Source organism: Talpa europaea (genome assembly GCF_964194135.1).
Source record: "Talpa europaea genome assembly, chromosome: 9".
Lineage (NCBI taxonomy): Eukaryota > Metazoa > Chordata > Mammalia > Eulipotyphla > Talpidae > Talpa > Talpa europaea.
Window position 1 is genome coordinate 19,450,639 of NC_140076.1, and position 24,137 is coordinate 19,474,775.

The 24,137-nt window shown below is 56.4% G+C and overlaps 2 protein-coding genes across 7 annotated transcripts in view; both read right to left on the bottom strand.

Moving 5' to 3' along the window:
* Nucleotides 1-2,815: 2,815 nt before the first annotated feature.
* A3GALT2 (alpha 1,3-galactosyltransferase 2) lies at nucleotides 2,816-10,607 on the bottom strand (the record flags this gene model as incomplete). Its single annotated transcript, XM_084242262.1, has 5 exons — nucleotides 2,816-3,503; nucleotides 5,828-5,965; nucleotides 6,247-6,336; nucleotides 6,485-6,568; nucleotides 10,462-10,607. 5 exons carry the CDS (start codon nucleotides 10,605-10,607, stop codon nucleotides 2,816-2,818), a joined length of 1,146 nt encoding a protein of 381 aa, XP_084098388.1.
* Nucleotides 10,608-17,402: 6,795 nt separating this feature from the next.
* The window catches only part of PHC2 (polyhomeotic homolog 2), a gene marked incomplete at both ends in the record, with an annotated part of 44,832 nt that continues 38,097 nt past the window's right edge, over nucleotides 17,403-24,137 (bottom strand). For all 6 annotated transcript variants that reach the window (XM_084242023.1, XM_084242022.1, XM_084242021.1 and 3 more), the window contains 5 exons: nucleotides 17,403-17,557; nucleotides 19,128-19,404; nucleotides 20,333-20,474; nucleotides 21,526-21,640; nucleotides 22,519-22,648. In XM_084242023.1, the coding sequence (XP_084098149.1) occupies nucleotides 17,403-17,557; nucleotides 19,128-19,404; nucleotides 20,333-20,474; nucleotides 21,526-21,640; nucleotides 22,519-22,648 (819 nt within the window). The remainder of the gene's footprint in view (nucleotides 17,558-19,127; nucleotides 19,405-20,332; nucleotides 20,475-21,525; nucleotides 21,641-22,518; nucleotides 22,649-24,137) is intronic.

Here is a 24,137-nt window from a genome sequence, read left to right on the forward strand (position 1 = left end):
CCTGATTGCTGGAAACTTCTGGTGATGGAGGGGACTGAGGTGTCCCCTTCATCTCTGTGGTCGCCACGGGGCCAGTGTTTTGATTTCCCCAGAGCCTGTCAGTGCCGGCCCCGTGCTAGGCGTGTGCTAGGCGTGTACCAGGCGTGGAGGGAGACAGTGACCCAGCTTGGCTGCAGGTGAAGGAAAGGCCGGTCCAAACGGGGGTGTTTGACTCAGGAAGTGGGACAGTGCAGACATCGAGCAGCTTGCCGACTCCCTGCTGTGTCTCCAGCTCACCCGCTCTGCTCTCTGGCAGCCTCATCCTCAGCTCTGTGAGGACAGCAGCTCCAGCCTCGCAGCCCCAGGTTTCCAGCAGTCAAGCCTCTCTCTCCAAGACGCCCCAGTAAAAGTCTAACTGGGTCTCCCTGCATGGGGCTGGCCCAGAAACTGCCCGAACCTGTCGCTGTGACCAGAATATCTGTGCCATCATTTCCTCCTTCAAACAGGAAGGTGCTGTTGGTTAAGGAGTCCTTTGGCCTCCGTGAACTTGCTGGAGAGGGGCAGGGAAGTTATATTTTCTGGAGCACTATAATAGATACCTGCAAGGAGGGCAACTGGCACCCCCATTTTACATGAGAAAAGAGACCTGCAAAGGTAGGCGCTTTTCCACATCATGCACGTGTCAGAAGACGGGCTGATTCCCGTCCAGATCCTACTGGCTCACCCGGGGGTCAAACCAGTGGCCCAGCGCTGGTGAGGGTCCGTCTGTGGCCATCGGGGATATGGACACCACTTCAGGGTAAGGAGTCCAAACTGTCCTCCCAGTGGGGACGTACCAGCGTGTGGTTGTCACCTGATCACCTGTTCTTAGTCACACCTGCCCGGGTCTCCGCTCTAATCCAGATCCAGAGGCCTTTTGGATTTTGCTAATAATTTAGGCAGGAGCCCTGGGGAACTCTGAACTGCTTTAGAAAGGGGAGGCATCTCTTGTTTCCTACCATCAATAACTGAACCTGCTTTTTAAATGATCATATTGTAAAATCCATGTGGTGACTAGCTGGAATGGCTGCCCTACCTGGGGACAGTGCAGGCTGTTAAAAATGCAAGGTCTAGGAGAACACCCCATAAAGGACTCGGGAGACCTGCAGTGAAAGCCCGCCTTGCCAGGGCCTCAGTTTTCCCACTGTCACCATCTCAGGGGCTTCCGTAGAGCCTTGGCCCTGTGCCTGCCTCTCCTGGAGAGCCTGCCCACTCCACGCTCTTGTTCAGAGTCTGTTTCTCCGCTAGGCGAGGAGGTGGAAAACTGCCTTCGTCAGAGAGCCTGCGCGCCCCCGGGTCAAGGAACTGTCATTTCTGTGGACTTTCAATCTCCAGGGGATAGGGCCCCAGGGATTTCGGAGGGGACCTTACTATATTCAATACCTACAAATTGTCCAGAGCAAGCATGCACCGGGCAGGCTCACGGCCAATTTGGACAGACACGTAAAGAGAATCCCGGAGCCCTCACTGGACTTTTTTCAGGCCTCTAATGCTCTCTCAGGGAACCAGGTACACAGGAGTGCCAGGCAGGAGATGGCATGCAAGGAGGCAGGCACAGGCCGGGTAGGAGGGCTAAGGGTCCGGGGCAGGGGGCAGGAGCCGGGGGCCTGCGAGGCTGGCAAGCTGGCAAGCCTCCCAGCCACTAGCAAATCTTTGCTCTCTTTCTCTGGCCTCTCTCTAGTGTTCTCAGTCTCACGGTCTCTGCTCAGAGCCGTCCTCCTGCAGTGGTAGTTCCCTCTCAGAGCGTCGCTGCCCTTTTACACCTGGCCTCCCGGCACAGGTGCTGCACTCACAGGCATGCGCCCTGCTCTCTGCACCAGATGTCCACAATTACGGGTGCACGTGCCCATGTTCCTCTGCCCCAGGCATCCACGCTAGTGGCAGGGGGGCAGAAAAAAGCCAATTTTTCACCTACCCTACACTCTGCTTAATGATGGGGGCGGTGGAAGGGCAACGCCAAAGAACAGGGCACACCCTGGCCTCTCCTCTGTGGCTCAGGCGCAGAGGCAGCTCTACTTGACCTGAGGGCCAGTCCTGGCCCCTGATGCGGACCTCACTGCAGGCTCAGAGGCCCTCGTGGCTTAGGCAGTTATGCTTTTGCCGTGCAACCACCCCCAGGTTCACCGTTGATTCTCACGGATGGAAAGAGAATTTTGGAGCCCTCGGTATCATTTTACAGGCCTTTAATGTTGAGTCAGGGGCCGGCCCAGCCGGCAGGGAGATGGCAACTGAGCCCCCTAGCCTCAGAGTGACCCCAAGCTCCCTGCCAGAGCCGAGGGGCTCCTTTAAGCCCTTGCTTCCAGGCACAGGTGTCCACATTCACGTAGCTCATGCTGCTGCTGTTTGGCTTCTCAGCCCAAGTGTCTGGAATCAAAGGTGTTCAAGCCCCTCGGCCGGCATCCACGGGCAAGGCAAGCCAGAAGGAGTGCCAGACCGCAGGTGCTGGCCATAGAGGCTGGGCGGGAGCGCATACACAGGCCCGACTTAACCTCTTTCCCTACAGCTTCCTTTGGTCTATCAGTTGCCTCATCAGAGAGTAGAGTCAGGGGAACCATGAAAACAGCTCTTCAGAAGGCACCCGCCGCAGTCAGCAGCCCAGAGGAGCAAGGTCTAGGGGCAGCTTAGGCCCCCCAGGCACTCCTGCATGGAAAGGGGACCTTCTCTTAAACCAAAAAGCTCCCCCAAAGCCAGGACCGCCTGCTCCCACTCGCCCACGGGATCTTTCTCGGCCGGGAACCGCACGCGGCTTCCCTCCGGCCCCGCGTGGGCCGCCTGGCCCGGGCCCGCGCCGGAGCCGCTAGTGGCGCAGCCGCGCGTACTCCTTGGGCGCCCAGAGCAGGCGCGCGCGGCGGATGTCCGCGCGCCGGCCGATGTCCGCGCACCAGCAGAACTCGGGGGACAGCACCTTGGCGGGCTTGTGCAGCCAGAAGAACTTGTTGAGGTGGCTCTCGTCGTGCCAGCGCGCCTCCAGGCCGCGCTCGCGGTCCCGCCGCTGGCCCCGCGCGCAGTGCGCCGTGAGCCCCCGCAGCGCCGCCACGCTGCCCCCGAACACCGCCGCGTGGTAGTAGAAGTCGCCCTCGTGCGGGGCCAGCGCGGCGGCCGAGCGCGCGTCGCGCTCGAAGGGCAGCAGCCAGCGCGGCCAGCGGTAGTGCCAGGCGTGCAGCTGCGCCACCGACTCGGCCAGCGCCTCCGGCCCGAAGGCGGCGCTGAAGTGCTGGTCCACGTCCATGCAGAGCACGAAGTGCGCCTCGCGGCCCAGCCGCCCGCCCAGCGCCTGGTGCAGCGTGTGCATGCGCTGCATGGACACGTCTTGCCAGCGCCGCTCGCGCACCACGCGCTCCACGCGCAGCAGGCGGCCCGGGCCCAGCGCCACGCGGGGCACGGCGGCCGGGCGCTCGGTGAACACATAGTACACCACGCGCTGGCCCACCATGAAGTGCTGCTCCGCCGTCTCCAGGAAGCGCGCCAGGTACTTCTCCAGGTACCTGCCGGGAGGGAGGGCCCCAGAGTCAACGGGACGCGGTGCCTGGGTCACCCACCCCTGCCCACCTGGGGCTTCCTAGTCCTGGCGCAGCATCCTCGTTGGAGGCCCTGCTTCCCCGCTCTACCCCCGCCCCCCTCTAGAAGACAGAGAAAGCCAGGAGGCCCCCCGGGAAGGAAGGCGGCAAACTGCGACAGCAAGGGCTGTCCCTTAGGCCAGGTGGACAGAACTGCTGGGCTGCTTGGGGCCTTGGCCTCTCTGTTCCCCTTCTAACCCGGTGCCAAGTAGGGTGTTCCTGTGTAGCCCCAGGGGTCACACGTTCCTGGTCTGGAAATTGCAGGGTCCTGAGGTCCTGAGTTCCAGGCTTGTGTTGGGCCTTATCGCTTCAGTCTCTGGAACTCCAGAACCCTCCAATCCCAGAATCTGTCAAGGTGAACTGAGGGCCATTGCAAATTGTTTGCCACTCCTGCCCTGAAGGTGGGCTCTGCCCATCTGCATGGCTCAGCAGAGTTCCCTGAAGCCTGGAGCTCAGCCTTTGGAGCCCTGAGCCTTCTATGGGAAACCCCAGAGCTTTGGTGCTGCAGCCAGGTGAGGAGACCCCCACTAGCACCCAGAGAGGCTGTGTGGAGAGGCACCGCCAGCCTGCGGCACTGAGCTCTCTCAGTAGACTTCCAGACATTTTGCGGGGGGGGGGGGGGGGCAATGAGGGGCCCTGCTGGGCAGCCCTGTCCTAGTTCCCCACCTGCAGAACCCTGAGCGCTAATAATGACAGTGTTGTTCAGAGTCACCTAGTTTGTGGTAATTCCTTATCTAGATGACCAGGACGCCGGAAACCTTGTGTGAACAGACGTTGGGATTCTAGGGTCCTAAAGAACAGCAAGAACGCCTACTACATTTGAATAGATACCACATGGCAGAGGGTCTTGAGTCAAGGTGGGTGACCTCATTTATTCCTCACTGTTGATTTTTGTTTCTGTTTTTCAGATGAGGAAACGGTGACAAAGAGCTGTGGTGACTTGAGCAAGCGCATGCGCTTGGGACGTGGTGGCGCCGGGATTTGAACCCAGGTAGTACTGGCCCCCGTGCCTTGTGGTCTGCGCTTGCTCTGTACTTGGTGGAACAAGGAGAAACTGCAGAGACCTCAGAAGCCTCAGCATCCCAGTGGGGTAGATTCACAGAAACTTGGAACTCAGGCTCTCAGGCCCTGGAATTGTAGACCCGGAGACTCTGACCCCTGGGGCCTACAGGAACACCCAGAACAGTGGCAGGGCCCCAGGGCCTTGGAGAGGCCCAGCAGTTGGTCAGCCCTTGTGCCTGGAGGCATATTTGCTCCCTTGCCTCCCAGAGGAAGCCCCTGGCTTTGTCTCCCTTCCATTGTCGGGGACCCTGGAGTCATTGTGTGATGTACGTGATCACAGACTCGCAGATACCTCTTCCTGGATGCAGAACGCTCACTGCCTTCCCAGAGCAGCCTGTGCCACTCCGGGAAACCTTCCTTTGATTCTCTGAGCACTGCCTCTCTGTACCTTAGGGCCAGGGCGTCTGATGGCCATGCATAGCTAGAAGTTCCCCTTTTGCATCGTCTCTGTAATGTGGACACCCCTTGTGGGCCCCATTACCACCTTACCAGGGAGGCCAGTGGCCCCTGGGATTTCTCTACCTGCTACTCCCAGTTTCCTCTATTCTGGGGGCTCACCCATGGCCCAGGTGCTTTCTCAATGAGCCTCCTTTCTAGCATGGATGCTGTTCTCCACCCTCAGTTAGCTGCCCCCAGGGGCACCCCCTTGACTGGGTCGTCATCATCTGCCCTGCGCTGTGAGCTCCACCCTTCCTGTGATGCCATTCCCAGGGTCCCACCCACGACTGGCCCTACCAGTTTCTCAGTGTCCTTCTCCTCCTCCCCGCTCCCCTCTTTACGCAGCTAAGATTCTCTCCCTGGCAGGAACCCTCAGCTCCCCAGCCCCCCTCCCTCCATCCCACTTGCCTGGTGGACCTACCCTCCTGGCGGGTGTTGACCTGAGCTCTGGCCTCCGTGGCGCCCCTGCAGCTCTGTGTAGCTGGCTGCTCTCCCACCCTCCTCTGAAAGACCATTTTCACCCCCAGACCCAGATGCATCAGCGCAGCCCCTGGGCAGCCTCCCTGGTGGAGATGGCTCCGTGCCCCTGGCTGCCTGTGCTGGTGGTGTCCGGGGGGAATGGAAGGGGAAGGATGGCCTTGCCCTCTGCTGGGGAATCTGGGACAAGGGGTGCTGTCTTGGGAAACAACGTGCCCCACCGCCCTACATCACATGCCCACCTCCCTGCCCTCCCCCCCTGCCCCCGGCCTTACCTGCCTACAGCAAAGACAGTGAGTCCGATGGTGAGGTTCTGTTGTCTAGCCTGTTGTTGGGCCACATCTGGATCAAAAGTGCCATCCCAAACAATGGGGGCCCCCCAGGAGGTACAGGTCAAGACTTCAGGCCTGGCCCTGGCCAGGACAGGGATGGGAAGACAGCTCCGTTCACCCTCCCACTTGGTATTTGCTCACTGCCCCACCCCCAGTGTGGGGCCCTAGGGACTCCCAGATGGTTTAGACACAGTCCCTGCCCTTGGAAATCCCTAGCTCGGGCTGACAGTTGGGCAGTGTTTGACCTGATGGAGGTCACTGGGTGGAGTACCTGACTTTGCCAGGGTAGGAGGTTAGGGGGGCCAGGAGTGCTGGTACCACCAACACCTAGGGGCGGAGTGGGGGTGGGTGTAGCTCCTTACCAGGGTCGCAGGAGACCTGTGAAGTTGTCTCTCAACAGGGACGTTTTGGCCAAAGGGCAGACACCCATGGGGATGAGGATGTCCAGATGCCTATTGGTGGGGGCAGCAGTGAGGGGCAGGCCAGCTGGCTCAGGAGACCTCTCTGCTCCTTGCAAGGAGGGGGTGCCCCAAGGACTCATGCCTGGGCCATGATGGCCACTTTAGTGGCCTCCCTCCAGTGCGGGGGTGGGGTTTGTACCTGATGACAGGGAGCCCGTAGAGGCGCAGCCCTAAGAGGCCAAGTGCAAGTAGGATCAGCCGCCTGATGATTCTCTTCCAGGCCCTGGGGGGTGGGGGGCACATCAGCAGCTCATTTGTGTACACACAGGCCCATGTGCAGGCGTATATGGAAGATGAGTCACCTGGATGTTTCGCTGTATTTGCGTGTTTTGAGTGCACAGAACAGCATCTGTTCACCTGGGTCGGACGAGCACACGCGCGCTCTCCTGCCCTGGCCCTGGCTCTGCACCGAGGCTGTGCCATTAAGGTTGGCACGTGCTTGCGGGGAGCATCTGTGCACGTCGTGCGGATGCAGCTAGGACAGGTGGCAGGTTCTGTCCTGTCCTCCTGTGCCTCCCCTCCACGCAGCACCACGCACAGGCTCCACGCCTCACCCTGCCCTTTCCGTGGGCTGCGTCTTGGAGGTCTTTGTAGATGAAGAAACTGGCGTTCCAGACCCAGAAGCTTATCCAAACCCAGAAAGCTGGGAAGGGGTGGAGGCCAACTGGAGCCCGGGGATCTGGCCCCAGTGGTCCTGCCATGCCCCTCACGGCAGGGTTCCAGTCTCTCGAGAGGGGCAGGCACATGGGGCGGGCACACCTCAGCGCCTGCTGTGCTCCCTCGCCTGGCTCCCAGCCGTCTGCCGCGCCCTGCTCGAGGTAGCCAGGCCTTCTGAGGAGCAGTGCTGTGGGGCATGACCGTGAGCAGGTTTGAGGCACTTCAGGTTAGGTTGCTTCGCCTGCGCGGGGGTGAGAATGACCTTGGACATGGGAGCAGTCGGGGTTAGAGATGAGTTGCGGGGCTGGAGGGAGCGGCCATGTGTCACCAGGCTGGGTTCTTCCAGCAGAGCTCAGCGGCCCCGTTCCTGGCCCAGAGGAGGTGGACTTTGGGATCTGTCCATGGCTGGTGGTTTTCCAGGAAGGGGCCCCCAAAGTCGAGACTCTTTATTAGCTTCTGGAGAGCTGATTCACTTCTCTCCCCGTGTGTGCCCGCCCCTCGAGAGAGGCTGGAACCCTGCCGTGAGGGGCAGGGCAGGACCACTGGGGCCAGATCCCCGGGTCGGCCTCCACCCCTGCCCGGCTTTCTGGGTTTGGATAAGCTTCTGGGTCTGGAACGCCAGTTTCTTCATCTACAAAATGGGGGTAATAGAAATACCCAGAGGGCTGCTGTGGGCGGAGAGCGCACGTGTGCTCTTCGCACAAGGCCCAAACGTAGTGACGGCTCAGTAAGCTTTAGCTATTGTTTATGTTCTTAGTCCTGAACAGACCCTAACCGATCCCCTGGACAAACCTCCCAACTCCGCTCCCTGGCCTACAAGTCCTCCCAAAATCTGCCCCCAACTCCCCCCCATCTCTTTTGAGAGCTCTGCCTGCCCGCCCCTGCTGCCCTTGGCCTTCGAGACCCTCCTGCCCCTGCCTTTTCTGCCCTGCCCCAGCACCCCTCGACAGGTGCCTCTAGCCAGTGGCTCTGCGAGGCATCCACCTGTGCCCCTCTGAGTGCACAGTACCTCCTCCTGGTCACTCGGCCAAGCCAGATACCTGGCTGCACCCCAGCTTCTCCCTCTGTCTCCCCAGCCTTTTTGGGCAGTCCTGGGGGAGTTGACTTGGTCTTCTTGATCCCCTCCTTCTGCCTGCCCTGTTCCCCCAGGCCTGCAGGGACCGGCCCCCCCACCCCCACCGCCTCACCAGGACTGCTGCAGCAGCCTCCCCCCTCCCAGGCCGAGAGTCCTGTCACTACCTCTCAGTCTGCCCTGGCTGTGTCTCTCACTCGAGCAGGTCAATCCTCATAGCAGCAATGCATTTAGTAGGCAAAAGTATGGAAAACACCCCCCTACTCCCACACCCTCACTTTGATTACTGTCAGAGACATACAAATTAGAGCAAGGTGGCATGCTTATGCTTTGCTTAGAAAATGAGCTCTTTTCAAAAAGAAAGACATGAAAATAGCCGAGCTGCAAGAACATGGTGAGATAGACACTCTTGCGTCTGCTAGATGTGGTAGCTTTTTTTTTTTTTTTTTTTAAGCTACTTAGCTATGGGAAGTGAAGCTTTTTATATATATCCCCTTTAATCCAATAACCCCCGTGTCTGGGAACCCATTCAAAGGATATCATCTTCAGTATGAGGAGTTTATGCATCAGGACCACTGCTTTCTGTTTAGTCATGCATTTGACATATTTAAGGGCACAAACTCAGTCGAGCACTGTGCGAGGTCAGGGATTCAGGGGTGACGGAGAAACACGTTTTGTTTTCAGGGAGTGGTGTCAGGGTGATATGGGGGGCCAGCAAGAGAGGGGCTGTGTCAGATACCAGACAACAGACAGGTGAATGGAACATGGCACAGTGCAGCTTTGATTAGGACAAATACAAGATGCCAGGATTTGAGCTTGGCACCTGCGCCTTGACAGAGGGAGAGGAAGTCAGGGAAGCTTCCTGGAGGAGGTAACCCATAAGATGGGACCTGAAGAATTAGGAGTTATCCTGGCAAAGAAGGCAGTGGATGGCGAAGGGAGGCATGAAGGAAAGCAACAATGTGCAGGAGTGGGGAGGTGAGAGAAAGCTCGGACTGTACCTGGAACCGCACCTGAGCTATAGTGGTGCGGGCCAAGGGAGCGGTGGGAGTTGAGACGCGAGCTAAGCCTGGGCCTGATCACCCAGGGATGGCATTCCAGGCTCGAGGGTTTGGACGTCATCTTGAGGGCCTGGGGAACCCCGGAAAGTGTTTCTTCCAGGGGATTTTGTAGGCAGAGTTCTGTTTGAAAACAAGTGCCTCAGTGGAGCTGTTGAGCCCGGACCTGCCAGGGTGAGGCAGGGGAGGCGAAGGCCAGAGGCAGGAGGACAGGTTCAAGGGCAGCGCCAGTTTGCAGGGGCATGAATCAGGATGTTGTCAGTGGAATGGGGGGACAAGTAGGTGGTGCAGGGCTGTCCGGGAGGTGGGGTGGGCAAGACTTGGTCATTAGCTTGATTGGTTGGGGCCAGGGGCCAGGGCTTGGCAGGCTGGCAGGCTCAGGAGAGTTGTGGGATGCACTGAGGGGGCAGGGGTGTCTCAGGAGAGGGGCAGAGCTCAGAGACTAGGGCTCAGGGGCGCTGGCGGTGCTGGCAGGGGCCTGCAGAGCTGTCAGGGGAGTGAGCAAAGGTGCAGGGGTGGAGCCAAGGAAGAAGCGACTCTTCCCACAAGTTTGACCATGAGGAGGAGAGACCAGATGTAACTGGGGGTTGAGGGGTCAGGACTGATGGGGGGATGCATATGGTCCTTTCACCCCAGGGAGAGTGTGAGTGAGTGCTGACGGGAAGCATTCAGGGAAGGACATTCTGTATATAACTGAAGGGGGCCCGGTGTCCAGTCATAGGGTCCAGCCGAGCAGACTTAGTATGAAGACTCTGTCATCACATGGAAAAGTGTTTGTTCAAAAACCTTACATTGAAAGAAGCAGGATCTAAAATTGACGTTCACTAGGATTGTAATTTAGCAAGAATAAAAACATGCACCAGAAAATAAGACTAACAGGAAAAACGTACGTGTCTGTGCAATAAGTTATAGTAGAAAAAAATCTAAGTTATAGATTTTAACTTATAAAAATATAAGTTATAGTAGATTTTTTTCCTTGAGCCCCTCCCTTCCATGATCTAGAAGGGGCTAATATTGCTTTTTAATGAAGGGAAAACACAGTTAGCAATCTAGAAAAACACCAAGTCATTTTAAGCCTTCCGAACAACTGTAAGATAAAAGCCACATCTCTCAGCCTTGCCTGAGAAGCCTTCCAGGTCTGGCTCCTCAACGGGCACATTTTCAGTGCTCACAGCCACCGGCTTTCCCGCCCGTGGAGATGGCGTTGCGGCAGCGGGCCAAGGTCCCGCTGGGGCCCAAGGATGTCTGGTAGCATCTTTTGAAATAGCAAAGGGGTATTAACCCCAGTGCTTGGCGCAGGGGCGCTGGGTGTGGACCGCGTGTACTCACACGGGGGAAGGCCAGCTGGCCTTGCGGAGAATGAGGTAGACGTAGACGTGCTCTCTGGAAAAGCCCCAGTGGAAACAACGGAATTCTGCACCGAGGCTGATCTCCCTTCTGTGACCCGTGGCCCGCGCATGAATGGACAGGCTCATCGCTGCTCTTTTCTAAAGTGTGCGGGGAATGATCTAGAACGGCATTCTCCCCCTGGAAATACAGCACGAGCCCCTCCATTTATCATTTTCTAATAGCCACAGTAACCCAGCGAAGAGAAATGGGTGACACTGATTATTAATATTTAAATTTAACCCAGGGTACCCAAAATATTATTGCAACGTGTAACCAATAGAAAAACCATTGAAATATTTTACGTGCTAGTCTTAAGACTAAAGACTGAACCCCGTGTGTGCTTCAGGCTGACGGCACATTTCGAGTGGAGTCAGCCAGGTGCTTGGGGGCCGCCGTGTTGGGTGGATTCAGGAGACACACCCCTTCGTGGTGGACTGACACTGGGGGGATGTCCCCTTCTTACTCAACACACTTGTGTAATGTTTGATGGTACAATGAGGGGCTGCGACTTTTGTTAATCTAAGGGAAGGAAACGATGTGTTTCTGCCCAGCTCCCCCTTCTGCCCTAGCCATCCCCTGTGGTTTCCCAGCCCCGCGTCCAGTTCTCTGGCACCACGTGGGTGTCCAGCAGCTCTGTTCAATGCTGCCTGCCCGGCGCGAGCCCCAGGTCCCCTCGGTTAGAGTTCAGTCCCCGAGCCTGCTCCCACCCACTTCAGATGCCACACATCCCTGGTCCTTGAACTTCTGGCTCCTTGACTAGTCTCTCTGTTTTTCTTCCTGTAATTGGGGGTCTCTGCACCCCTCTTCTGGCTCAATGATTTGCTAGAATGGCTCACAGAATTAAGAAGGAGCGTTACTTGCATTTACTGGCTTATTACGAAGGCCTCGATGACGCCTGGTAACGAGTGTAGTGAATGAGGTCCAGAAGGGTTCCCAGCGCAGGCGCTCTGGCCCTGTGGAGCTGGGGGGCGGTGCCCTCCCAGCACATGGATGTGCTCCCCCTCCTGGGTGCGCCCAGAACATTGCTGTTCCAGAGTTTCATAATCTGGTCTTCAGCAGCCCCCCGCCCCTGTGCCCCTGAGATCAGGATGGGGCTGCAGCCCTCAACACTTGGTCTCTCTGAAAACCAGCCCTTCCCAAGACTAGCAACGGAGGCTGCCCCAGCCCCTCATTAGCACAGACTCAGCTGTGATGCGCTGGTTACGGAGAGCAGAAGACACTCCTTCCAGGGAATTCCGGGGGCTTTAGGAGTTCTGTGCCAGGCCCCTGACAGACGCCAGATACCTCCTTACAGCGCAGCCTCTCTCAGACGCCCCTCCTGGAAGTGGGGCGGGGCCAAGCCCTGCCCAGAGCCTCTGGCGGGAATGGTCCATGGCCCGGGATCAAGGGTGGGTTGAGAGTGGGCACCTGGGAACGTTGCTGTCAGCCCGTCTCACGAGCATCTCAAACTCAGAAGCCCCAAAAGGAACACTCGATTTTCCTCAAAGACCAGCTCCCTACTCAGGCCTCCCCAGTCTTGGAAAATGGCAGGGACACCATCTCTTTCTCAACTTGAGGCCTTGGAGTCCTTGACTCCTCATCTCTCAGGCCCCATGCGACAGGCCCATCCAGCCCCTTTGCTTCTGGCCCCTCAACAACTCATTCCCCAGAGTGAACTTGCAAAGCCATGAGCGCATCCTCTTCCCCCGTGTCTTTGCTCTTAGCATGAAATCCACATCCTGGGCTCCAGTCTGCACAGCCTGGCTACTGGGCCCTGCAGGCCCCCTCCCGCCTCTCTTCCCTGCCCACTGCCCTCCCCCCAGCCTGTCCCCTCACCTTGGCGAGGCTTGTCCTTTGGATCAGCTACCCTTTCCCGTGTGTCCTCTCACCCTTTGGCTTGTCTCTACCGCGGACTCCTCAGTCCGTCTCCAGCAGCCCCTGATCAAGCACGGGACCATCGTGTGTCTCCTGGACAGCCGTGTCCACTGGGGTGTCTCAGAGACACCCCAGCGCTTCTCAAGCTGCTGCTGCACTTCCCCGGTGCTCCATGTCTGTTCTGGGTGACTGGTCCCAGTTACTAGGCGGGACCCCTCCTCCCTCTGTCGTCACCAGGTTCTGTGGCTTCTGCCTCCTCTGTAACCCGACACTCCCTCCTCCACACCCCTTGGGCGGACTCATTGTTTGCCATGCAGACTCTGTGACAGTCTGCACTAGCCACAACCCTCAGGGTCCCCACCTCTCTCTGCCCAGTTGGGTCTTGTCCAGCAAACGGCCACCAGGCTCCGAGTCAGTCTCCACAGCCAGCTTCCTCCACACCCACCTGCTCGTGCCTGCTCCCGGGTGCACAGAGCCACTCCGGCCCTCGCCAGGCTACACCAGGTGGCTGCTCCCCGAGGCCATGTGTTTCCCGGCTTACTAGCCCTCAAGTTCTAGGAGCCAAGCCCGGGAGCTCGCCTCATAGTCGGCCTGTTTGTAACTCTGTTTTCAGTAAGCGGAGCAGCTTCCTATCCCTCATTCCCTTTCCCAGACTGGCAAGTGTGGGAGGTTTGACCTTAAGGCTGAATGACTCCTGGGCCAGAATCCTTAGCATGACTTTGGGGCGTCTTATGACCTGGTCCCCCCTCATCCCGGGGGCTTATCTCCCAAGGATGCCTGGCTCGGTTACCATTCCCTACAGGCTTGTCCCTACCCAGCACCTCGATTCCTGGCCAGTCCCTCTGGCCAAGAAGTCTTCCTTTCTCCTCTCGCAGCTCCATGCCAGGCTCCTGGATGGCTGGAGGCACAGTCTGTGCTGCAGGGGCACGAAAAGGCTGGAGCAGCCCTCTCGCTGCCCTCTGCTGCTCTCCCAACCCTCTCCTCAGTCCCTTTGAACCCAGCCAGGGCAAGCTGATGCTTATCTTGGGCACAGCCCTCAGGGCAGCGAGGCAGAGTGGGCCCCAAGTGGCCCAGGTAGGCACAGACTATCCGGTCCAGGAGGCGGGTGTTAAGAGCCAGGCCTGCCCTTCCTATGTCCCAGTCTGGGAGCCCTCAGTCCATAGAGACCCCTGCTCAGGACCTCAGGACCTCAGCACACCTCTACCTGTAGAAGGGGGCCCTTTAATCCTACCCTAAGCCCCCCTCCTCGTACCCTCCTTGCTTTCAAAAAGGGGCTAAAGATCAGTCATTAAGTGGGAACAAATTTCCAGTCCTAGTGGGAGGAGAGAGAACACTCAGTGGGGGTGCGCCCCCTGGCCTTTGATTTCTGGTTCACCAGGGGGAGCTCAGAGTTAAGAGAAGCCCCTCACTGTCTGCAGGTGCTCCTAGGGCGGGGTCTTCCCCCACAGCAGCGTCCGTCTCCAGAGACCATCTCTAACCCTGGGTGCTTGTCCCCTCCGTCACCTTGGCGTCTCCACACGGCTCAGCTGGCACTCAGTGGGCTGGCACTGGTGCCTCCTCCTCAACCCTGGACCCCCCTCCGCCATTCCTCTCCCCCCCCCCACTGCCACCATCCCCACTCACCTGAATGCCTCCTTGAGAGCCATGTGGAGCAGCGATGATGGGACAGCCTGCCAGGTGCCCTCCCGGTTCAGGCCAGGACAGAAATGAGGTGTGCGCAGTGGCTGGGAACAAAGCAGCTCCAGGCCACGCCTGCAGGAGGGGGCAGGGATGAACTGCCCAGAGAGAAACTTAGTGGAGGAAGCTGATTCTGGGGTGGGTGCTGGACCCCCGTGGTGCCAGTCACCCGGAGAAGGGTGGACTTCCCCAAAGCCAGCTGAGGTTGCCCAGGGCCTTGGCTGTTTTGTGGTGACGGCTCTTCCCGCGCTGGGCTCCTCGTGCCCCTCTTCAGTGTCTGCCCGTCCCGGGCTGTGCAAGGGGTTTTCCACCCAGAGAAAAACCCTGTTCTGCACAAAGCCTCGGCCGGGTGTCCGTCAAGTGGCACTGGCACTTGACTGAGACCCCGGACAATTCACCTCCAAGAGTCCTTCTTTGTGTCCTTGGTAAAATGGGGTGCAAACACCGGGCACCCGAGACAGGGTAAGAGCCAGGGGAGAGAATGAGTATGGAACAGTTCTGGAAAGCTTTCTGTGGTCAGGGTTTTCAAAAGTACATGTCGTGATCCTTTGGTAAACCTTGAAGTCAATTTCGTGGATTGTGACCAAGATTTTAAAGGTTTGAACAGGAAGAGAACTGATATCAGAATGTATTGTCCATGTGGGTAATTTGTGAAATTGTTTGCTTCTGTCATCTGTATTTGTGTATTTTTTTCATCTTTTGTCGCCTTTCTAGCAAGGGAAACATTTGTTAAAACTGTGGGTCATGATCGTAAAAGGTTTGCAAAATTCTGTGCAGGATTAAATATGTATTTAAGGGCGTACTCCCCAAACTTCCAAGCTTGGGACCTTTCGCCTCCAGTAAATAGTGCCAGGGTTGGCCTATTTAAGGCACCGTGTCCTTTGTTAGGAGTTTAGGTTCCCGTCAACCATGTCCTTTGTTAGTTTAGCTTCCCGTCTTTACCACACACATAAAGACAAACTCAGGTGAGGCCTGTGGCTGGCTGGCAGAGGGAAACTCCAGGTCCAGAAGTGCAGACTTGCCCACAGTATGCCTGCCCACAGGCCTGTGGGCCTGGGCAGGGCCCCAGTAGGCGGGGGGCTGGGGGGGCCCTCCCCAGGATACTTTCTGCCCCTCACTACCCCTCAGCTCAGGGCCAGGGTCCTGCTGGCCTCCCTGCCTCCTCAGCAGCCCCCGCTGCCTGTAGTCCTGGCTCCACTCCCAGGAATCAGCTAATCAGTGTGTTTCTCCTCCTGCAGGTGGTGGTTACATTTTAACCGGCTTTCCTGAGGAGTTATCCAGGTATGGGCTTTGGCTCTTGGTTGGGCTTTATCTTCCTGGACCCCAGCCTCAGAGACTGATTCAATAGGTTGGGCCTGGGCCTCAAAATCCATTTTCATCAAGTGGAAGTTGCTGTTGACAATGGGGGCGGGGGCGGGGGCAGGAGCAGGAGGCCAAGTTGCCCCCTTCCCTTCCCCTCCTCTGGAGAGATGTAGGGAGATTTAAACTCCATGCAGACAGGGCCTGGGGTGGCAGCTTCCCATGAAGGCCTTATTTTGGCACAAGACCTGGTTCATGGGGCACAGTCAGCAAGGCCAGCAGAGGTGGGCACACCTCGTCCAGGCTGCCAGCCCTCACTCCCCATGCTCAGCTGCCTGTGTCTCAGCGCCTCTGCCCCTTGAGGACCGAGGCTCTAGTGACCATTTCGGCATTCGAGCAACCTTCAAGTGCTGAGTGACACAGGCCAGTCTGGACTCTGAGTGGCAGAGCCGAAGGTGACTGCCCGGGGCTGGGGGGAGGGAAGTGTGGGTTCTAGCCCAGGTGTTCCAGAAACTTCTCCCCAGTGGGAGTGGTAGGTAGGGGGCTCTGGACCATGCCATTCCAAGGGATGCCCACGTGAACAGGAGGCATCTGGTTCTGGGGAACCAGGCCTAAGCGTGCCCTCAAATGACCCAGGCCCAGTACAGCGTGGAGGATATGCTGGCCAGCTAGGCGGCGTCCCTTCCCCTACCTAAGGACTCACCCTCTTCTCACGGGTGAAAAGTAGCCACCAAGGACTACAGCTAGACATCCCCAGGGGAGAAAGGCACAGAAAAAAAACAGATTTTACTGGTTTATTTTTAAAAAACAAAAACAAAAGGTTAAAAAAGTCCTTCATTTCCAACCCTGCCAGGGGGTGTGAGTGGGGAATAGAACAAGCTGAGAAAGGTGCCCACCCTCTTCTGGGGAGAGTTCCACTCTTTCCCCAGGGGCCTGCAAGGACAGGGCAAGTCGGAGGCAGGCCCTCGCCCTTCCTGCCCTGCCGCCTCCGCAGGGAGCTCAAATCACTGCTAGCAAGTTCAAGAGGCAAAGTGTGGGAGCAGGAGGCCAGGGGCTGCCTCCTCCTCATCAGCAGTCACTCCAGCTCTTCTCTCCCCTCAGGCGTTCCCTGGACACAACCGCGTGGGCTCCTGAGGAGGACAGGTTGCCTGCTGGGCTGCGACCCAGCCCACCGGCGTGTTCTTTAATGCTGTCTGTGACACAGCAGGACAGTCAGGGGGCTTCACGGTGCAGGTAAGGGTTTTTGGAGCCATCTGTCAAGTCTGGAAAGGAACATCTCCTAATCTTCATCTCTCTGATCTCGCCTCTCTGCACTGAAGCTGCCTGTCTTTTCTATTCCCCATCCTGAGGCTGAGTGGAGTCCAGGACAAAGCACTAAGTGGCTGTTTGCTACAAAACACCTGGAGATGCCAGAGGGGGGGGCTCTGGGCCTATCTGTCAGTCCAGGCTCCCACACAGTCATACAGTCATACACACAGCGTTAAGGCGTCTGTGCCAGCAGGCCTGGCCAAACTGGGCCCAGCTTCTCTCTCTCCACCTGCAGAGGATGATGGGGGAGAACCCCTGGCTGCTTCAGAAACAGGCTGAAGGGGGAGAAGCTGGCAACGGAAGAGTCAGCTAGGCCTGGAGTAAGAAGTGGGAGGAAGGCAGGCATGGGCATCCAAGGCCTCTATGTAGGCCTGACGGCTGCCCTGGGAAGTGACCCAACTCAGGTTGGGGAGCCCTGACCATATACCCCCTGGAAAATGGGGGACAGAGAGAGGGAAAGAGAGCGGGGCTAGAGTATTGGGACTTTGGAGGAAGCCAGTGCTATCAATATTTACAAGCATAAAGCCCCATCTTCTGTGCCACCTGCCTCTCTGCCCCTCCCACAGAAAGAAAGGCCCCTGAGAGCCATTGAGGAGGTGTCAAGACCCCCTCACCAGCCATGCCCCAGAGGAGAGCCTCTTCCCTCCGACTGGTCCCATTTCTGGGCCCCTCAGGAATGTCTGTCTGGCTCTGCTCAGTCAGGAGGAAGAGCCCTGGGCCAGGTCGTGGCTGCGCAGGCAGCCCTAGGAGTCCTTGAGCATGCTGATGCGGGCGTAGATCTTCAGGGCCGGCCCCAGCTTGATGTTCATCGCACTCATCAGGTGGTCCTCCTTGAGCAGCAGCAGGGCTTGCCCGTCAATTTCCTGGGCACGGAATTCCTCTGCTATCTCCTGGCAGCCTAAGGTGGACACCACCAAAAAGGAACAGTTAAAGCTTCCAGGAGTCACTCGGGGCACTCACTGCTCTTTAGAGACCTCATCTCCCCAAATCCTCGTGACCACACCGGAGGAGGTGTTTACTACTCGTTTCCAGCTTGTGACAGGCAAAGGGACTTACCCAAAGTAGCCAGGCTCCAAGACAGACCCTAGTGATCCCATCTCCTATTCATGCCTGGCTGCTCAGAACTCTCCCCTCAATGAACTGGGCTGACCTGGTGGCCAATGAGGAGCTGTGGAAGTGACAGCAAGTGATTTCCAAGGTGACTTAATAAAACAGCACAGCAGCTTCCACCTTGCTCTTCTGGCTAACTTATTTTGGAGTCAGCCAACCACCACGTCAAGAGGACTCGCAAACAGCCCTCTGAAAGAGGCCCTGGGGAGAAGAACTGAGGCCTCTGGCCATAGCCAGCACTCCCTTGCCACGTGAGTGAGTGAGGCATCTTGGGAGTGTATCCTCTGGCCCCAAGCCTTCAGACTTCCCTCATAAGAGACGTAAACCAGAATGGCACAGCTAACACACGGGGTGGGGGGCGGGGTTTCCCGTTGGCGTGGCGGGTTGAGCGCAGTGCTGTGAAGCTGTCCGCAGCCTCTGAGGCACGGGTTCAATTCCCGGCTGGCCAGGGAGCTACCCACATGGCGCCGCAGACCTCTCCAGTTGCGCCCACTGCTCTCCTCAGCAATGTTTTCAGTCAGTCTGCCTGTTCTGCTCCCTGCTCTGTCTCTGGTGAATTCTCTCACCCTTCCATGCCTCTGGTATGTACCCCAGCTCTTGTATAAATCAATCTTATATATAAAAAAAAAAAGACCTCAGAAGGAGGGAATGCAGCAACTGATGATACACTGAATTAAGTGGCAGAGCCTGGATTTGAGCCCAGTTCTAGGAAGTCTGTGCTCCTAACCACTGAACTCCACGCATCTCCGGGTAACAAGCTGTGCCTGCCATCAATATCTGACCTAGTCAGTGACCGAGTTAGAAAGGCAAAAAAAAGAAAAAAGGCAGTAGAAAGACAGTAGAGAAGTTTTAAGGTCCCACTGAAAGCATCCATGAATAACATGAGGTTTCTCTTTCAAGGTTCATTTTGGATCCTAGCTCTCAAAGTCACTCACACTCCGCTGCACAGTTTCCAGCTGCACCACGTACCTTCATGTCTTCATGCCTCTGCTCGGGCTGCTCCCTGATGCAATCTCTCCAGCTAGCATAGATTTGTCAGTTGTTACTCAATTTAAACGCTCTTGATTTTGGTATTTTGACAGATTTCCTACAATTCCACTTGACTCCCCTCTCCACCTGCCCCACAGACTACATGCCGTGCCAGTAAGTATTATCATGAGAGCTACAGATTATTATTTAATATTATTATTCTCTCCTCGAATATAAGTTTTTGCAGGTGGGGACCTCTCATCATAGTGCTCTCTGCCCCCTAGTTCCCTAGCCCAAGCCTTATCCTTCCTGGTGACGGGAGGTGCTGTCTCCCAGCCCCTCTCATTCCTTACTGTTTCAGGCCGACATGGAATTCCTAAGGTCTTTACCTGGCAGAGAGCGAATGAATTCATAGACGTCTTCAACGTTCCATTTGGTGGGCTCACTTGGCAGGAAGTGGTGTCCCATGCCCACCAGGTCCCGCATGTGCATGTCAGGGAGCTCCAGGTCCCGCTGGCCTTGCCGCCGGCGAGAGGTGGATGAACTGGCTGAGATGGGTGACAACGGTTCCTCGTAGCTTGAGTTATCTGAGCAACGGCTGGAGTCTTCCTGGCTGTGCGTCAGCTGCAATGCAGCAGTGACTGACAGGGGTACAGTGCCTGTTGGCTGGGAGAAGAAACAGTTTTAAGGATGGAGGGATAAACCATCTGTAGCAGAGGGATGGGCAAAGGCAGGTCTAGTCTCCCTTTGCAACTTGGCCTGGAACTACATCTCTTTGAAGTCCTAGATCAAACACCATCTTCTGTGCCGTCTTCTCTCTGACCCTGAGCAGGATGAGACCTAGTATTGCAGCATATGCCACACTGCACTGAAATGCCTGATTGTGTGTCTGCTGTTTCGGCTTAGATGTGGGGTTTAAACCAGGCTCTATGCGTGTCAGGGGTGAACCATATGAAATAGCATGTAAAATTTCTTAAGTGGGTGCATTTTGGACTATAGCTTTATCAGATTCTTAGGGGTTTATGATTGAAACAATAACAAGACGCAAAATACACACAAGGTTCTCTAACTTACAGTAGGCTGTGGGTTCCTGAATCAACTCAGGGCCTCAGTGCCTAATAGATCTTGGCATACAGCTGAGCTAAAAGTTATTCAATGAAGGAATGTTCTTGGTAGAGACCCTCCAGAACTCAGAGCCCTCACGCTTAATGAGACAGCCAGGTGGGAGGTAAGGGGGGTAGGTAGGTAGTCGCCTCACCCAACCTCCTGAGAGTCAGGAGGTAACTGGGAAAGCCCATCTTTTCACAGGACTAGGCAGGGGAAGCATCATTCCCACGGCCCCAGAAGTCAAGGATAGAGGCAAACTGGAAGGAGTGATGAATTCAAGGGAAAGTCACCTCATACGTGTATCCACGCGGGTCTAACTAAGAGAGGCCCCACTAAAGGACCAGGAGGTGGCCTGACCTTACAGACTGCGAGAAAGGAGCACTTGGTGGAGCACCTGAAATCAGCCTCTGCAGAGGAATGCGAGGCCCCAGGTCACGCGGAGAAGGGGAGAGGGTGAAAGGGAGTTTGAGCTTGGCTGGACTCTCACCTGCTTCTTGGTATCCTTGGTAAGTGTCGGGAGACTGGCTTTGCTGGCCCGCCGGCGGTTGTGGGTGGTGGCTCCCGCTTTCTGCAGTTTGCTCCGGTCCGAATGGAAAAGGCCCACTCGTTTGGTGCATCCCACATTGTACCTGTCAAGAGTGAGGAATGAGGTGTCAGCTGTGGAGGACGTGTGAGTCCCAGCACAGTACGTGCAGTCAAGCTCTCTGGCCAGGTTTGAGCCCATCTATTCTTTCATCAATTACTTTGTGAGTCATTTTGTGCCTTTGGGCCTCTTAGCCGCCGAGCCTGTTTCCTCACCTGGTGTTGGGGGTGGTACCACTCACTTTTCAAAAGTGGCCTGCCAATTACATGAGATAATGCACACGGAGCGCCTGACACAACAACTGGCACCACGGTGAAAAAGCCAGTGCTGATGTGTCCTACTGCAGATGCTATCTATGACAGGAAACCACTGTACTGCCAGGGAGCAGCCTGACAGAGCTTCACAAAGATGGCCTGAGGGAAATAAGAGCTGAGGACATGTGGGGTGCCTCTGCCTGAGGGCTAGAGATTTCTCAGGGGCTTGGGGCTCAAGGTTAGCCACCTCTGTTACCTTGTTGGTACAAAGACCACATACGACTTTAGTCAGAGGAGTCTAAATCCCCCAGCTCTAGGTTAGGCACGGTTAATTCTCCTCTGTGCCTCAGTTTCCTAATGAGCCTGAGATGCAGATGGCATGCACACCAGCCGAGGGCACACTGCTGTGCACACTGCAGGATCTCAGTATGTGACCTTGGCTTCTCCCACGGTCACCGGTCTCCAAAGCGGGGTGAATGCACACAGAGGGAACATCTGTAACTAGTGCAGAGGCCCTGGGCCGCTCCTGGTGGTCATCTTACCCTAAGGAGGTGGTAGCTGCCAAGGGTAGGAAGAGGAGGGATGCCAGTGGGACCCAGGAGGGCCAGCCAAAGTAAAGTGCTGCTTCCTTCCTTGGACTCAGCTTTCCTTGAACTGCTCGCAGGACTTTGGTTCCATGTGGTTGATAATATGCTGCTGCTTGCAGGCAGCTTGAGAAACAGGTAGATGCAGGTGCTCCTAGAGCCCCTTGGGTAGGGAGGAGGGACTTGGGAGCAGGGACAGAGGTGCAACCCTGAGCAAAGGGAAGGAGTTGGGTACAGCAGCAGGATTGAGGCCACTCACCTCTTTGCACAAGCCATGGAACAGAAGCGCTTGGAACGCTTGAACTTGTAGGCAAAGTCCACCCGGCCACAGAGCTCACACTTGAGTTTGAGGGGAGTACCCTCCTCTTTGGATTCTGAAAAGCAGGGAAACTGGTAAGTACGGAGAACGAACGACTCCCGCAGGGGTGTCAGCAGCCACCACTGGGCCGCCCCACTGTGTCCTACCTCTTCCTATGTTTCCCACACATGACGTGCCGCAGCTCGGAGATACCATACTGCTCTCGTCATTGTTTTTGAAACCAGTTTTTGGAATCCCCAGAAAGTTCCCTCAGGTGATGGGTGATGCCACCTGGACACGTGACAGTTTTTTCTTTTAAGTACTATGAGCCAGAGGCAAGTCACAGGAGGAAGTGGGAGAACCCGTACCCCATCCTCACAATCCTTGAGGAGAGCAGGCAGCTCAAAGGGAAGACCTGGAGGCTGTCACTGCCTGCAATTACCCTACCCTCACCTGATCCTTTCAGGGCACTGCCGGCCTGGTGACCAGAGCCCAGGAGTTTGGGATGGAGGCAGCAGCACCCATCTAGTCAGCGGCTAATGTGGCCAGTGTGGTCCTTGTCCAGCCCCCACTGTGCCTGGGGGCAGCTCCTGAGGCAGTGAAGGAAGCACACGACTTGCCCGTTGCTGCTTCTACACCCAGTCCTATAACAAGCCAGTGACTCACAGGAAAAGCACCTTAGAATCCTGTGGTTGGCCAGAGTGGGGCTGGAGGAGAGGCAGGAGACAAACATCTTGCTGAGTGCCCGGCTTCTCTAGTCTGTTTTCTAGGGATGGGGGCCGAGAAGAGTCTGGGGGCACTGTTTAGCAGGCTGACATGCTTACACGTTCCCTTGCTCAAGGGTGCCTTCAAGGACACCAAGAAAGAATGAATGTAAGGCCTGCCTCCCCAGCCTTGTCTAGTTCTTGTTCTATGGAGTTAGACGCCTTAGCACTCCGGGTCTGAGGTGCCTACCTTGCAGATAGGGCTCCTCCATCTCGGAGTCAGTGGTGGTGGTATGATCCTGCTGTGGAAGTTTCTCAGGCAAGAACCCCTGTGCATACTTCTTCTTGAGATTCCCCACCAGCAGGGACGAGCGTCCCACCTAGAGGACAAAGTGACATGGAGGCCATGAGGGTTAGGTGGGAGAAGCTTCCTTGCCATCCAGCCTCATCAAAATTACATGTATAAAGCATCCAAGTGACGATGCCAGCCCCTATTTCATCGTCCAAGTGCGCCATGCTTGAGGTCCTATTTTGTCGTTTGGCTCATGAGGCAAAATGCCATTGGGCACCACAGTACAGGGATGGCATCAATCCAGGACCAGCGGACAGCTGGGGAACACATCTACTCTTCCCACTGTCTAAGGGACAGAGGCAGAGGCCAGGTTTTCCACACCAGTTGAACAAGTGCCAGGACCAGCACTCACACACCACCAGCAGGCATGGGCTGAGGCGGTGTGTGCTTGTGTACACCTGAGTCAACTCAGCAACCAGTTTTTTATTTCTCACTGTTCTCCACCTTACCACTGCCCAGCCCAAGCCAGAGGTACAGGCAGCCACAGAAAGAGCAGGACCAAATGGACTCGGCCACAGAGCAAATGCACTCTGTGGGGCGAGTGCCAAACTGGCTGATTCACTCGTTCAGTCTTTGTTGCCTCTGTTCAGAAGCCTGGAGGTCAGAATGCTAGGATGCTGCTGGAGGTGCTAGTTCAGCCACAGCCAACCTGAGATGAGCTGGTTTCTGGGTTTCCCCAGGAAGCTAAGGGAGGAGCTAGTTTACTGAGGGAAGGGGGCTGACAGTGCTGGAGCTAAGCATAGTTAAGATGCTCCAGGTGGATTTCTTCACAGGCCTTGAGCAACCTCCAGAGGGAATGAGCACAAGGACCTATTTGTCTTTGGCACTTTCTACAGGTAGTTCCACATCTCAGTTAATCTGAGGTTTGCCGACGATTCGAGCTACCATGGATCCAGAGTGGCAAGAGGCAGATGGCACCCCATGAAGAGGGTGTGCCTCCAACAGCCAGAATTTTATCGCAGGAGGCTGTGCCTGGCCCAGGGCTCCTCCCTCCCACAGAGCAGCGCCACCTGTCCTCGCCAAAGCACACTGCCGTCAGCAGTGGGCACTCGGTTCTGATAAACCATCTTGACTCCTTTGTCTTTCACTTTGGCCTTATGCTCTACCTGCAGACGCCCTACTGTGCCCTTTCTGACATGTTCCTCATTCTCACAATCACGCCCTCCCAATGCTGTTTCCAGAGCAAAAGCTTCAGGCTGCAACCTGTTCTTGTCATTTCTAATACACTGATAACCCTCTTCTACGCAGGTTCGTTTGTTCTCTAGCCGAAGTTTTGCCATTCAGAGGTTCGGGCTTTCAAAACTGAGCGAGGTGTTTCATTTCCCAAAGTCCCCCCTCTTGCACCAAACACCTCAACATGAATGCCCTTCTACCCAAGGGAGTCAGTCACATCACCAAACAGGGACACGGCGCAGTCTGTGTGTGAAAACCTCTAACCAAGGGGTTTTGCCATCAATTACTCCTGATTGCAGACCCCTCCAGACCTTAGGAAGATACTCAATCCTAGAAAGAAAATG